The 16,617-nt window shown below is 39.4% G+C and overlaps 1 protein-coding gene across 3 annotated transcripts in view; it reads right to left on the reverse strand.

The window, feature by feature from the left end:
* Positions 1-6,480: 6,480 nt before the first annotated feature.
* The window catches only part of ARHGAP18 (Rho GTPase activating protein 18), a 124,097-nt gene continuing 113,960 nt past the window's right edge, over positions 6,481-16,617 (reverse strand). For 2 of the 3 annotated variants that reach the window (XM_048844601.2, XM_048844599.2), the window contains exons 13-16: positions 14,716-14,840; positions 13,352-13,413; positions 9,493-9,537; positions 6,481-9,030 (exon numbers count right to left, since the gene is read on the reverse strand). In XM_048844601.2, the coding sequence (XP_048700558.1) occupies positions 8,939-9,030; positions 9,493-9,537; positions 13,352-13,413; positions 14,716-14,840 (324 nt within the window). In that variant the 3' untranslated portion in view covers positions 6,481-8,938. The remainder of the gene's footprint in view (positions 9,031-9,492; positions 9,538-13,351; positions 13,414-14,715; positions 14,841-16,617) is intronic. The other variant, XM_048844600.2, reaches the window with a different exon arrangement.

Consider the following 16,617-nt stretch of genomic DNA (forward strand, 5'->3'; position numbering starts at 1 on the left):
CAGCATGTAGTTATAGCAATGAATAACTGCAAATTCCAATCCTCTCCAAAAATTCAATTGCAACTGTCCCTGATCTATGTGTTGAGGACGACAGGGGGTTCACCAGCCAGCTGGCCTATTTCGTGCTCTTTGTATTCATTAAGTGTTTCTCTTGCATGTAGCCAATATCTATGCCCACTTTAGCCATATGTGCCAAGATTTTATACCATGAATAAAAGAACGTCAAACTTCTCCCATTCCTGTCCACTGATGTACAGAGACACTGAAGAAGAAAATGTCTGAGCAATACTGCCACCTATTGGGTTGATAGGGAGAGACCTTACATAAAAAGAAGGGAAACTGCAAGCATATAGAAAAGAAGAAATCAGAAAGTGTATTTATGGAAAGTCACACTCAAGTTAAAAAAAATCAACAAAAAACCCCAACATTTTATTGCCTACGGTAGTTTACAGAGATTTTATAGAAACACGACATCATTCAGACAGGGAAATAAAGATGTGCGTATTTAACACTAATCTGCTATGCCATTTCCCCAAATGAGGCAATGAATTATAATAGACAGCAAACATATACTGGTACTGGTGTAAGAACCCAATAGTAGTTTCACTGTTCTTTAGACACAAGAAAGCCCATGGGATAAAAACACAGAATTAACTTCATAACTAAGGCCCCGATCTTGAAATTTACAATGTGAGCAGACTATTGTGCCTACACTGAGCTGTGTTGAAGTCAACAGGCCTCTACAGGACTGGGGCCTTGTAGACATAGCTTGGTCTGGCAGAGAGGTAGTTTTAACTAGTAGACTGAATACAGGACTGGAACCGGGGACTTCTCAGTGGTAATACTATTTATTTGTATTACAGTAATACCCAGAAGATCAGAGTCTCACTGTGCTTTACCATTATTATGGAAAGTAATCACAACCTTTCTATAGCTTTTTTGAGCCAGCAAATTGGAATAGCAAATTATATTCCTAAAATAGCTTTCTATAGAATAAATTAAAAACTCTATAGAAAGGTTGTCATGCCGCTTTTTGCAGTGTTGCCAACTCTCCCAGTTATGCCAGTGATGTGATTTTTCACCAGGGCTGGAGTCAGGCTCTCCCTACAGGAGAAGTTCCATACCCTCCAATCATATTGGTTCATTACTATCTTGAAATGGTAGAATTATCAATAATAATGCAGATGTGTTCAATGAACATTTCAGTTATATATTTGGAGGAAAAAACCAGATCATGTAGTCATATCCTATGATAGCACGTTTTCCATTCTACTAGTATTTTAGGAGGCTGATAAACAGCTGCTACTAAAGTTAAACATTTTTAAATCAGCAGATCCAGATAATTTGCATCCAAGAGTTTTAAAAGAGCTGGATAAGGTGCTTGCTGGACTGTTAATGCTGATTTTTTCCCCGTAAGTCTTGGAACACCAGGGAAGACTGGAAGAAAGCTAGTGTTGTGCCAATTTTAAAAAGGGGAAATGGGATGACCCAGGTAATTATAGGTCTGTCAGTCTGACCTTGAACCTAGGCAAGCTAATTGAGCAGCTGATACACAACTTGATTAATAAAGAATTAAATGACAGTCATATAATGAATGCCAATCAACATGGTTTTATGGAAAATAGATCTTGACAAACTAACTTGGTGCCTTTTTTTGATGAGATTACAAGTTTGGTTGATAATGGTAACAGTGTTGATATAATATGCCTAGACATCTGTGGGGCATTTGATTTGGTACCACATGACATTTTCATTAAAAACTAGAATTGTATAAAATTAACAAGGCACACATTAAATAGATTTAAAAATTGACTAACGGATATGTCTCCCTGTAACTGTATACAGGGAATCATCATCGAACAGATGTGTCTCTAGTGGAGTCCGCCTTTTGTTCTTGGCCCAGGGCCATTTAATATTTTTATTAATGACCTGGAAGAAAACAAAAAATCGTCACTGCTGAAGTTTGCAGATAACACAAAAATTGTGAAAGTGGTAAAAAATGAAGAGGACAGGTCACTGATTCAGACTGATCTGGATCGCCTGGTAAATTGGGCTCAAGCAAACAATATCCATTTTAATATGGCTAAATGTAAATGTATACATCTAGAAACAAAGAATCTCGATCATACGTAGAGGATGGGGGACTCTATCACTGGAAAGCAGTGACTCTGCAAAAGCTTATGGGGTTGCAGTAGATAATCAGCAGAACATGAGCTGCCAATGTGATGCTGTGGTCAAAAGGGCTAATGTGATCCTTGGATGCATAGACAGGGGAATCTCAAGCAGGAGTAGAGAAGTTATTTGACCTCTGTATTTGGCACTTATGCAACAGCTGCTAGAATACTGTGTCCAGTTCTGGCACCCACAATTCAAGAAGGATGTTGATAAATTAAGAGGATTCAGAGAAGACCCACGAAAGTGATTAAAGGCCTTATAGACTCACGGATTCAATCTATTTAGCTTAACAAAGAGAAGATTAGGGGGCAACAACTACAGTCTGTAAATACGTACCTGGTTAAAAAATATTTAATAATGAGCTCTTCAATCTAGCAGACAAAGGTATAACTTGATACAAGGGCTGGAAGTTGAAGCTAGACAAATTCAGACTGGAAATAAGGCGTAAATTTTTGACAGTGAGAGTAATTAACCAGTGGTGCAATTTACCAAGGGTCTTGGTAGATTCTCCATCACTGACCATTTTTAAACAAGGGTGAATGTTTTTTAAAGAGATGTGTTGTAGTAATTATTTTGGGGAAGTTCTCTGGCCTGTGTTGTACAGGAGCTCAGCCTAGATAACCCCAATGCCCCTGGAATCTATGCATCTTTTCTGAATTTCAGTCTAGACTGGGGAAATCCCCTCTGACTGGCTGCCTTCCCTAATCAGGGCTGTATCTGGGGGCAGGCACACCTCTCCTCATGTCCCCCCACCTCACCACGATAGGGTGACCAGACGTCCCGATAAAATCAGGACTGTCCCGATATTTAGTTGTTTGTCCCGCGTCCCGACCAATGTACAGTTGGGATGCCATTTGTCCCGATATTTTGCTTGAGGGGGCAAAAAACCTAGAGCCGGCCCTGGTGGGCGGGGGTGAGCCTGTGGCTGCCCCCCATGTGTCTCGATATTTTGTTCTTGTCATCGGTCACCCTACTCCAGGAGCTGAGAAGATTTTTTTTGGGTAGAGGAGGCAGAGGGAGAAGCCACCATCACCCTCACAGGATGGAAGGGAGAAGCCCCCGTAGCCTCAGATGCTCATAGTGAAAAGACCTCAGGAGCTGCACGGGGAGCAGAGATGGGGCTAGGAAGGACAGAACTGAGTTGGGAGAGGGGCTGTGAGGTTCATAATTAAAAGTTGGGCTGGGGGACAGGCAGATATGGGGTTGGAAGGACACAGAATTAATGAGAATTCTGGGGTTTGGTGAGCAGCTGGAAGCTCCACACGATCAAGTAGCCAGCAAGAACTCTTGCAGTGTGGGCTGGAATCCTCTTAATCAATAAATTTGGGAGAGCCGGCAACACTAACTGTCTCTCTCTCTCACAGCCACACAGCGGATGGGCAGGAGCTCAAAAATGAAGACAGGCCACACACAAAAAATCACACTATAGTCTTTAACAAAAATCTCATTATTTTGGTGGGGAGGAGGGTGTCTGGCTCATGAGTTTTGAACTTTTGGGGTTGGCAATAGTGTATTAAATTCTACTGGATTTTTTACATAAATTGCTGGAGAGCCCTATTGAATTGCTTTCTGTGGTTTCCTGATTGGTTACCTCCCTTTTGGCCCTAGGGCAAGTCACTGAAACACAGTTTCCCAACTGTAAAATGGGGATGATAGCAATTTAGCTGCTTTAGAGGGGTTTTATGAGTACAACTTTGCACAGTGCTTTGCATCATTTTAAGCACTATGCTGTATACATATTTACTTATAAATATTATTGGACATTAAGAGCATATAAACTTTATTCTTTTGAAGGATTGCTTCACTCCAAAAATTGAGGTGTAGTAGAGGTCTGGTGCTTACATAGATTTAGGTTTGGCACAAAGTAAATAAATTCATTTAGCACATCTTTTCTTTTAGCTGGTTAGTTTTCTACTGCATTTTAAGTTTTGATAGGCTGGAGGTGTATTCTGCGAGCAGCTTTGTTCCTTTATCAGATGGTCATCATAAAACCATTTATATGCTGCCAAAATTTTAACAAGAGGCTTCCTAAAATTTTCCAACTTAGAAGCCAATACACTTGATATTCACCCGGTAAAATACACTTCCTTATATGAGTTGCATGGTGTTACTATCACTCCTCTCCCAACTTCCCAAAATATATCATGCTTTCCACACATGCTATGTCATTAACCCTTCCACCTGCACACACAGCCTCCCACGTTTCCCAACTTCCTCATGAAAACTCATCTACATGGTTGCCCTCCCTACTATCAGTTCCACACATCAGCTATTGTTGTGGTAGGTGGGTCATCCTGCAGCCTCTGTCCCTGGGGTGCGGATCAGTGGGGCATGGAGTTTTGAGGTGGTGGCTCTCTCCTGCCTGTCAGAGGTCTCCCCTGGCTGGCGCGTGTATATGTATGTTTAGAGGATGGGCCGGGGGAGCTGGATTATCCTGGCTGATGTTTGAGGCGGACTTAGCAGGATGTTGGAGAAATGAGGCCCCTGGCTTTCTCCTGCTTGTGCTTATTTAGTCATTTGGCTGGGTAGGCAGACATTGACCCATAGAGAGATGGCTACCGCCATAGGTGCTAGTAGTCCTGATTTGGCTGATACGCACCCAGGTTTTTAAAACTCACCCTGGCTAACTGGTGTTGTAGCTAACGTCTAAGGTCTGCTTGGCAGCAGGAGACGTCTCTTCTAAAGCAAGCAGCTCCTCCCTCCACTGCAGAATCACAGCTCCCTCCCACCGTCAGGCTGCTTCTCTTCTCTCTCAGCAGCAGCTGACCCTCACCTTTCCCCTGCTGAAACCTGCAATTTTAATATGCTGAGCTGGCCTGAGGTTTCTGGAGAGTTTTAAAGCGATGATTCTTTGAGACACACTTTTAACGTAAAAAGAAAAGGAGCACTTGTGGCACCTTAGAGACTAACCAATTTATTTGAGCATAAGCTTTCATGAGCTACAGCTCACTTCATCGGATGCATAAAGTGGAAAGTACAGTACTAAAGTACTGTAAAGTACTAAAGTCTGTACTTTCCACTTTATGCATCCGATGAAGTGAGCTGTAGCTCACGAAAGCTTATGCTCAAATAAATTGGTTAGTCTCTAAGGTGCCACAAGTACTCCTTTTCTTTTTGCGAATACAGACTAACACGGCTGCTACTCTGAAACTTTTAACGTAAAGGTTGTGGTGTATCTGTGGGAAGGGGGTAAATAGCTGGATAAAACAATTCAGAAGGTTCCTGGAATAGAACTTTGGGGCAAAGAGGACCCTCGAAGTAGAAGGCCCTGATGAATTTCACCAGGCTTTAGTCTATAATCTACTCCTGACACCAATTCAACTAGCTCTGCACTAATGGTGTGAATGTTAAGGAAATTATATCCAGATCTCTTATTGTTGTTCAAAAACTATTTGAGTGTGGTTAAATTAGGAAGCACCAGAATGAGCTTTGGTTGAACAGGCTAAATGAAATTTCTCCCATCATCAATGGATTTAAAGCAGAGATGAGCTCAACCTGCAAAATTCAGATCCATATTTCAAAACTCCACAGAGTGTGGAGGTGTTTGGATTTGGAGTTCCAGTTTGGACCCATTTCTAACATGAAACAAACATCCTCTCCCCCTTTCCCACCTGTTGAGTTTACAGCAAATATATGCTACAAGTGCCAAGTATGAACTTCATATCTTCTGGTGTGGGAAATCTTCTAAAAGTAGGTCAGTTCTCTTGCTCCCCCACTGTGGTGCTTTCATGAAGCGATTATTCTGGAAGACGATTGCATTCTGGAAGTCTCATTCATGTCACCTATTTTATGCTAGGGTTAGATGAAGTAACCTTTCATCTGGGTGATGCACTGCAGTATATCGCCAGATTCAGTCAAGTGAAGGGCAACTACCAAATTACTTTGGCTGACCAATCATGCCGATACGGTCTTTTCATTACAAAGGGATTTTATCAGCTCACCCCCATGCTCTTTGGTCTTCATTTATGCCCTGGCTACACTTTACAGTTAAGTCTTGAATTGTATTTAGAGGAAATGCTGGAGGTGCCTGCTTCGTTACATATACACTGTAAGTATATATTGTAGTTTGGTGGGTCAAAACCCACACCAAGACTGCAGTATAGTACTAAGATGGAGCACCCCAATAAATAAATAATCTTCCTGTTTAAACCGAGGTCCCTTCTTTGGCTGTTATCCAATTGGGCATTCAAACCTCCAAGGCTGTGTGGCCTATTACAGGGCACATAAAAGTAACACATAAGGAAATATGGAATACAGTAAAACACTAAGTGTGTTCATAAGAAGAAAAAATACCAAGTAAACCAGTTTTCATCTGAAACATCTCTTTTATACACAAAGCTATAAACTACCCGTACGGATTATGAAGTGAGGCATTCAAAACAAAAAGTTTATTCAACAACTAGTCAGCATTGCTTTTGTGTACATTTCTATAGCATAATAATTAAAATAAGAGAATTAAGAAAAAAAAATTGATTATAAAAATTATTTTTAAATTTAAAAAAAAGGTAATGGCACTAAACCTGCAACAAAGTTATTTAAATTATCGTAGCCACCAGGGTGAAATTTTACAGCTATTCTTCTCATCAGTACTTTGTTCCTGATTAAAATAACATCTAGAGTTCCAGTAACATGTAAGCTGTTTTTTAAAGAACTATAGCTAAAGTATTATGAACACACAGTTTGCTGTATTACACATCTAAATTGCCTTATATTTATTACATTCTAGACTCATAAATATTTGCTCAAGCATTTTTTTGTTTCTTACTCCCTTCCTTGTATTTACAGTATAGTCTTTGTTCTATCCACAAGATGACTTGTGTTATAGAATCCCTGGGAACAATTCTTCCTGCCCCATTGCAATATTCTCTGCTGTTTTGATTAAAAATAAAAACAAAAGAATACCAAAAGCACACAAACATAAATTGTTCATATGTTGTGTGTCTCACCTAAATGGAATAACTAACCAGCAGATGTGCACAAAACTCTTTCTATAAAGAACACATTCTATAACCTTTACAGTTATACTCTATTGCATATCTATGTTGCAGATGCAACAGTTCCAACCGTGTAATTTTAAGTTCACTTGTGAATAATACAGTGTGAGAGCCTGATCCAAAGCTCGTTGAAAAGATTCCCTTTGACGTCATTGGGTTTGATCAGGTCCAAAAGGCCTGATTCTTCCCCTGGATATGTACACAAGACTCCCTTTGAACTCAATGAAATCAATGTGTGTCCAAAGGGAAAATTTGGTGCAGAGGGTGTGTTTTCGCTTCAGAGTTAGATCAACTGAGTGGCACCAGCATTGATCTAGCTCAGGTGAGTAGCCACACTGCAAAGCCACACTCAAGTTACTGGGTCTCCACTGGGGCTGCACTCACGTGTGTGTGACGCTAAAGGGCATATCCCATGTTTCTTCACCCGGTGACTTTTGGGACTTGTTTGTCCTTCTGGGGACATGGGGAAAATTGTGGGACAGCACTGAAGGACTATCAGCTCTCAAGTGGTTTAGCCTTCATCCTCATTACCAAGTGGGCAGGTTACCAGCCCAAGTGAAAGCAGAACTTGGGCTTTAGCTTATACCCCAGGATAGGCCAGCTAGCCCAGGTATAAAGCACCACTATAGTTGGGTAAGAGGGTTTTGTATGTGGTCAGGAGCCAGTTTAGCGGCAACACCAAATAAGAGCCTGGGTTAACTCTGTAGTGAAGACATGCTCTAAGGGGGGAGGAGGGGTTTGGTAGTTTGCTAAATGTGAATTTCAGACCAGTTACTTGCCACAGTTGTTTTATTTATCCTGAATGTTTCTGTTCTGCAATTTGTAAGTAATTTGGCAGTTTTTGGCAGTTCGCAAAATGTTTTGAAATCTGTCAGATGGTCTAAGAAAATCCAAAGCAGTGTTCACAATGTCCCTGTATGGCACCACTAAAACAGCTCAGTGCCTTCACACTGGATGCTAATATTCCAACATTACAAAGGACACTACTTAGGATTGTAGGCTTTCAAATGGACTCACCTTGACATGTGGTCCCATTTAAAAATTCTTTACCATCAAGAATACAAGCAAACCACTAGATCAATAATATAAAAGAGTGTGCAACTTAGTTTGTCTAGCAGGAATGCTGGACAGAAATAGAAGTTTTCACAAAAAAAGTCACTAGCTCCCAATTTTCATCAAAATGTACCCCGGAAGGAAAAAATTGGGGCACACTTATTGAGACGGAGACAGGATATATTACATTACAGTTTTTCTACTTTGAATCTCACAGTGACTGAGGAAAGTTTATGTCTCTGGAATCATTCTTTTTATTTAATATCTATATTACTGTAGCACTCAGAAGCCCCGGTCAGGGTTGGGTTCCCCACCATGCTAGGCGCTATGAAAAACACATAAATAAAGAAAGACAATATAGATCTCCCTCGCACAAAAAGATTATAGATGTGAACATAAGACCTGCCAGATGGAACCATTATCAAGATACAATGGTTGTCACTGAAAAGTCAACATTTAACTTCAGTTACCATGCAATCACTGCTTAGTCTAAATATGCATAGCGGGGAAAGCTAATATCTCAGATATTGCTGCATGGTGACAGTGGTAAATGTTGCCAACTTAGTGGAAACCACTTGTAAGTGATTTAATAAGCTTGACAATATTCCTTTAATAGTACAATGCATTTGAATGATAAAACAACATCCTGTCCTTTTAGAATACACAGTATTACGAAGTCCAGTCCACAGATTTTTCTTTTGTAATTTGTTATGAGTTTAACTATGCTTGCACTTTATAACCCACTCAGCATTTGGGTTGAGTTGGTACAGGTCCTTCATGTAGGTATCATCATCAAGGCAGCGTTCTCCTGACAAAAAGAGATGTGTGATTAGATTTAGTACACCTAAAAAAAGGGAATTTACTTTCAACATTCATAGAACTATTCCAGTCTATTTAGATTTTTATACTGTGCCCATCACCATGGTATCTAACAAAGCAGAGGAAAAGTGACATCAAGAATTACTCTCTTATTTTTCCCCCTGACTCATGGGGGGCTGTACTTAGTGGGATTCTTTAATTATCTTGTCCATAATTAGGTCAGATCCTTTGGATGATGTAAATTGAGGTATTCCATTGACGTCAGTGGATCTATGCTGATTTATACCAGCTGAGGATTTGATGCTATTGGGGATAAGTCAAAAGGCTGCGTTTTCCATTTAGATCTGAAGGCTGTTATATTTATGATCATTTTCAATTCCTTTGGAGGGGAGTTCAAGAGGTGGGGCTTTTGACCAAGAAAGCTGTGCACCTTCCCACTCCCAGCTCTTACCAGTCTTGATCTTGTTAACAGTTCCTTCGCATCCAGTGTGCACAGCTGTGTTGTGATAGGTCAAATCATGGAGAGAAAAGCAGTTTAACTTCTGCTGATATTTTATCCTAGTCTAATGTCTAGTAGCTGTTACGAAAATAATAATTTAAGCATAAATGAACGTAAGAGTACTGCAATGATTAGAAAGGCAGCAAGTCAATATTAGTAAAGGTAGAACCATGAATATGTCGCCTTGTTTGAGTTGTAGTCTTCTATGTTCCCAAGTTCTTCAAGGAATCATCTGCTATATATACACGTATTATATATGCAAACTACGCTGAAAGAATATTATTAAGGTTGCAAAGTCAAGCATTCAAAAGTTAGGAAATGCCAGAATTAAGGTTGCATGAGCAACTTTAATTCAGCCCCCCGTGCACACGCATTATGATACAGTCATTAATTCCACCACTGCGTACCTGACACAAAGGCTGCCCTCCTGCCAAACTTCAAATCCCCACTTCAAACATGAAGGCACAAGAGCTTCTCAAAGAAAAGGTTAACATAGGCAGTTTTCTGTAATGTTGTTCTCAGAAATAGCCTATCCATTTAGGATGAAATTTCTCCTCCCTCTCTTTGCCTCCTGCCCACGTCCTCCCCACCCCCCCACCCCAAAAATCAGCCTGTGGCAGACACACAGCATGGAACATTTCAGCCCGAACTTTTAAAGTTTGGCAAAGCTATAAGCAACTGAAAACAGGGTCTTATAATGGATAGTGTCAGGCAACCTGCTGATGCTACCAGCCCTGCACAGAATATACATGAAGGAGGAAAGACTCAGCAGCGACAATCAATAATTAAATATATTGGTCATGTTACTGCATTTTATAGTGAGCTGTTGGTTCTTTCCTCTTTTGTGCAATCTCTGCATGAGTTTGCTGTGTCATGAAGAAAATGACAGCCAAGAGCAGAAGAGCCCGGACACAACAAATGAAAAGAGAGTCAGCCTGTCTGCCTGCCCAGCAGCTTAAAGTCAGGAAGCTTCTCTTCACCAGCCCCACAGTAACTGCTACAGTAATTAGAAGTAGGAAACATAGGGAGTGATAAAATGCAATTATCAAAAAGGTTTATTAGCAAAGAGGAGGATTACTCAGGAGGCTTCCAGCATTCCACCAAATGCCATAACAAGCTTGCAGAAAATCTCCAGCTTGCCATATCTTCACTTTAACAAGCACATAGAGTAACTACATTTCAAGTAGAGGGACTATTCAATAAACCAGTTTCTAATAAGCAACCAGATATAAATTAGCAGTAAACATTTCTCTCTCTCTCTCTCACACACACACACACACACACAGCCCCACTCCCACAGAGCTTCCCAGTATTACAAAATATGCATACTCAGATTATATACTTTCATTACATACATACATGCAAATCAACCCAGTGTTATTTATGTACATACATTATATACTACCACAATATACCTGACGTAGTAATAAATAGGTCTCAGTTCCACTGAAGTCAATTATAAGCCTTTTTCTATGATATTAATATTGCTGTGAAATAAACAAATGCTCCTCTCCTAAAAACAGCCTTATGGAACTGCGAAGACATTCTTACTTAACAGATACAGAGAATCTGTGCAGAGAGACATGGAGAACCTGTGCAGTCATTTGATATAAATGAATATTATTTTTTAATCAGGCATTAGGCACAGAATAAAAACCTTTGTGACTAGTTGCCCTTACAATGCTGTATTAGAAAAACTGAAGCATGTCTATAACATATTGTAAATAAAAGCTGATATTGTAATGATTTTGGTTTTGGTGTAAATGTTTAAGCTATTTTTAAAGCAGTAACATGGTAGAGAAAAAATAGGTTAGCATCTGCAGAGAGTACAAAAGTATTAAATTTTTGCTTAAAGTTATAAATTTTGGTAAACTTAACAGGCCACAGTTAATAGAAAAAACAAAGTAAATCTAGTTCATGTTGTCTAGTTCATGAATGATTTTTTAATTCGCTCAGCCCATTAAAAATTTGTGGTTAGAGAGTGATTCTCAGTGTAGACTTTAGAAAGAAACACCTTTTCGTTCATTAAAGAAAAATTCTAGTACATTCAAAATGGTGTTCTGGCATTAATTATACTAAGCCACTCTCTTGTTTTAATAGCCTGTTATTCAGAGCTGGGAAACTTGCATCACGGGAAGGCCAGGGAATCTTTCCTATTGACAGTGACTTCCCCTGTGTTTGATGTGGAACACAGGAGTGGAGGTTGTAAGGGAAGCTCAAACACTAAGCATGAAGATAAGGACCGTTTTACTGTTCAGTGTGCTTAAATATTTCTCATTTTTAAAAATAAATCATTAGGAGAAGCTATGACAATATCTCTCTCCTTATAGGGGAGATTATAAGATGCTATGGGCTATGGTGCCACCTATATGTTGATGACACCAGCTCTGTCCTTCCTTCTCACTAAAGTCTCCCTGACGCCTTATCGGAGTAAACTAGGGACATGGATAAAAAGCAGCTGATTCAGGCTCATCCCAGGCAAAACAGAAGTGATGCCAGTTGGCAGGAGACAGCACTTCAGAGAAATGCAAAAGTCTGTGACCATGATCTCATCCCTTCTCCACACTCAAAGCTTTTGGACTCTTGTCTGTTGCTAGACACCCAGATAGCAACCATGTTCAAAACCACTTTTCCTCCTCTATGACTGGGCAGGAATCGATGGTAAGCTTTCCTGCCAGAAGAGAGCCATGCTATCGTCACCTTCAGACTGGACTGCCATTATCAGGCGCACCTGGTAAATACTAGGAAGGCTGCCCAGGTATTACAGTTTGTCAGGTGTTCAGTGGCCTAACTGCTGAACAGGACGGACCAACTTTGCACTAGTTGCCTGTGCTGCTCTGGGTCCAATTCCAGGTTCTGGCCCTCATCTACGAAGCCCTGAATGAGGTGAGCTCCTTCCTTCAGTGACCACCACTCTCACCTCACACTGGCACGGAAGCTGCCGTCAGTAACGACTCTTCTGTCCAGGGTATAACTTGTAGCGGCTGGGACAGAACGTTCTCTTTAGGTGGCATAAAACGGTGGAATCTGCTTCTACTGTGGCTTGGACAGAGGCCATCTTTAGGGTGAGTTACAGACTTCCCTTCTTCGTGTCTGTAATACTAATATATGTGACATGTGGCGGGGGACGGGGGGGGGGGGGCACTGAGAGTCGGGCCCTTCAAGTAGGAAGTTATGAAAAAGGAAGAATGGATGGAGAGTTTCTGGTGGGCACATGCCTTGTATATAAACTTGTGGGTAAAAACATTCATATAATGATGATGGACATTTTAGAAATGCAAATCATCACAAATAAATACTAACAGGAATGCCAACTTAGCAGATATCCATGATATAGATTATTACATGCTTTTGACCTGCCTCTTACTATCCACTTGGGGCTTGATTCATCTGTGAACGAGGACTGTGATACAATGTGCACCCTTGCTCATGCAACCCTGGGGCACAAAAGATCTTTCCCCAGACATTCTTGCATGTGGGAGCCTAGACAGGGTTCCATAGAACCCAAGCCAGCAGAGGGTGCCTGTGTTGAATAAACGAACCCTCTGGATGTGAATATTCTGGCCCCTACTCCCTCTCCTTCCAACACTGCCCATCTTTTAAGCTGTACCAGGTGGCTCTGGATGAACATGCAGCTACTGGTGAACCCATGGAATGAATGAATCAAGCCCATAATTAATTCTAAACTTTATCAGCCAAACTTTTGCCTCCACAGCGAAGTCAATAGGGATCATGTGGATGTAACTGAGGGCAAAGTTAGGCCCAAGCAATCTCATTTCAGCAAGGGAATCTGTTGAGAAAACATCCTTACCAATATTTCCTCCAATTTCATATAAAAATACCTCTTCTTTCTTGAGAGCTTGGACAACTCCACTGTTAGGAACAAAACAAAATGATTAGCTATCCCACCAAATAGCTTGCAATCAAACCACTTAAATGTGCCTGGGAAATGTGATGGTAGTTAAGGAAACTGACAATGCATAGAAATTATCTATACATTTCTATTTTACCCATCTCTACACACACACAAAGGAAAAAGACTATCACACCAGTATGATAATGCAAACAAGAGTAATTCTGCATAGTAAATTATAAAGAAGAAAAATAAATCAGACTTTAAGGAACTGAGACTTTTAGAAAAGATTAATCTTTTTATTGACAGTTGGTGGCAGCCTGACTTTGTGCTCTTTGGCTCTGCTCTGAATTTTTTTTTTTTTTTTTTTTTTACTGTTGCTGCAAAAACGAATTCTCCCATCATACATTTCATATCTCTGAATGTGTAGGGGAAGGCATAATCATGCTCTTATTTTCCTTCTTATTTTTCTGTAACTAAATGGGGGGCAAACATAATTTTTTCCAAAACCAATAAAAATCCTCATCTGATTGCGATGAGGTGTACCAACTTGCAGTTGAAAAGAATGTTTTGCCAAAATCATAAGCCCCTTTAAAAAAAGGAATTTAGATAAGAATAAATTCTTAATCTTAAGAAGAATGGAATGCTACTGCATCATCATTAATAACTAGATAAATGATGTAGAAACTGAAAAGTTACTTTGCATTACCTCCCTCGCACTCACACATACACACACACAGTAGGATCCAAAGTCTACCTAAGTTAATGATGTTAAAGTCCATTTAAGTTTCCAATGACTTCAGTGGAATTTGGATTAGGCCCAAATATAGATATTGATTTACATCTGTGTGTATCTCTCTCTCATAGATCTATGTATATATAGATATGAATTAATGTTTTTTCCTGAAGGGTTTATCTTCTCTTTCCCCATTCCTTTTTCTCTTAGACTTCTTTTCTTAGAGTTCCCCGCTAAATTCTCCACAGGAAGATATAAAAACTTACTGTGTTCCATGGATGCCATTCCTAACCCAGCTGACAAAACAGCAATTAATTCTCTACCAACATACTACACTTTGGCATATTCCTGAAGGCCTCAATATGTAAGGATTTAGGCTGTAAGGAGCATTAGAAGTGCTTCTTGGAACAATCCAAATCATTAGTTCATCAAACATTTATTTGAACAGGCTAAATTCACTGGTCACTGAACTCACTTTAATTGTTAACCATATCTGCTCTTTTGTCAAACTATTTTAAAACTTTTTTTGTGAAATACTAAAAGTCACTTATTCTGAAATGTTAGTAAAACAAAAAGGGATTTGTACCTCTTCTGGCTGAGAAACCTGGCTACTATATCACTGGCTTTTAGTTCTTCCGTCAGCTGTATTGCCATGGAAACTTTCGAAAGCTGAGGCGCGTGCACCCGTATCACTCCCTGAGGAACATCAGCCTGCAAAGCAATAATGAAATTGGAACAAAGCTGCTAGCAGCTGGCTTTGATGAGTTTCTCCAAATACTGCATGGAATAAGTAATTTAGTACAATGCTCTGTAAGTATGCTTAACTACTGTCTACATCATTGCAGAAAAATGTTAACTACGTTGTAATTTACTAAATTACATCAGACCCTCAAATCTCTTTTTAATGCCAATAGAGAACTTTATAACAAAAGAACAGTAATGTTTAATTATTTTCCATAGATGTTATGAATGATAACAGTAACGATTATAGCTATATTAAGAGACAATTTCAGCATGTTATGAAGCTTGTGTGTTTGATATAGTAATACATGAACCAGATTCAGAAAGGAGATGTTGTATGCGCTAGTGCCAGGCAAAAATTTCCAGTTTCCTTTAACCTGAATTTCACAAAAGATTTTACAAATGTATTCACAGATCTGTATAATTTGTTCAATTGATTTTTTTAACAAAATCTTTTCCCTTTCATATATAGACACTCACAAATCATTTGTGCAGCTTTTAACCTCCCTTTCTTGTTCTCAAGATTTTGTTCAGCTAGTCAGCATGCACTTTTGACTACATAATGGATATATTTTATTTCAATCCATAAATCCCATGGTGATGAATATCAAATTTATATCAGTGCAGAAAAAAGATTGCTTTTTCTATGCAATATACAATACTAACATTTGGCATTAAAAGAAGGCATAATTTATTTATATAGTCAGTCCTAATTTCTGTTCTTAGAGAATTTAGATAATTTTTCTGTACACATAAACTACCATTTGCCTGGTTCCAAATGTCCTTGTTTTGATGTTAAAAGAAGTTTGTGTCAGGGTTACTGCAAAGAAGTATGAGGAGTTCTGAGAGGTAATTCTCTTTTTTTTCTAAACACTGTGATTGTAAAGCTGAATGTTTGTTATTCATTATCAGTGAATAATATCAGAGGTACAGAGGTTATAGAATTAAGCCTAGAAATATTCATGTACACAGATGTGAATCTGGAGCAACTCCATTGAAATCAGTAGAGTTAGAGTGGTGTAGAACTAGTATAAATAAGATCAGAATCCGACCCATAGGTTACTGAGTACAAATGTCATCAGACTATTAATTGCACCACAGTGCTGAGCTCTGCAGTGATAAAATAAGTCTGATCTTAAACCAATGGACTAAGAACAATCACAGCTTAAGCTGTACCCCAGCTACTTTCACAGTCTTTTCATGTATGTTACAACTCTCAGAATTGAACTGCTGGATTTAACACCTAGTCATGTCTAAAGAATTTACAACTGGTGGATCAAGAGTTTGCAAGAGACTACTAGCAGTGATCATGACTATAAGTATCTGTCAAACTGTATACACAAATTTAACTAGCTCTTGCTTAAATAGCTCTTGCCTGTCTTCAAAACTGTTATGAACATATTCACTGTCAACAAGGGAGCAATCTTCTGAGGGTGGAAAGGCTATTATCCTGAATAGCCTTTCATTGTGTTCTGCACAGTAAATTTAAATCAGCCTTCATTTTCGTATTCAGTTGGATTACATAGTGATTAATTTGTTTGCTCATCGGGCATATGATGGATGTGTGTGAAAACTGTTTGGCTTGATTATGTGAGTGGGAACAAGTGTGTTAAGAATTTCCACAATATTGTGACATCAAGGTCATAGGTCAAATGGAAAACTTGTTTCATAGCTAAGGAAAATGCACCTATCATCATCTTCAACTCCTAAATTTCTTGGAGGAGTTCATGTTCAACCACACCTACAT

This window comes from Caretta caretta, chromosome 3, assembly GCF_965140235.1.
Source record: "Caretta caretta isolate rCarCar2 chromosome 3, rCarCar1.hap1, whole genome shotgun sequence".
NCBI classification, from domain to species: domain Eukaryota; kingdom Metazoa; phylum Chordata; order Testudines; family Cheloniidae; genus Caretta; species Caretta caretta.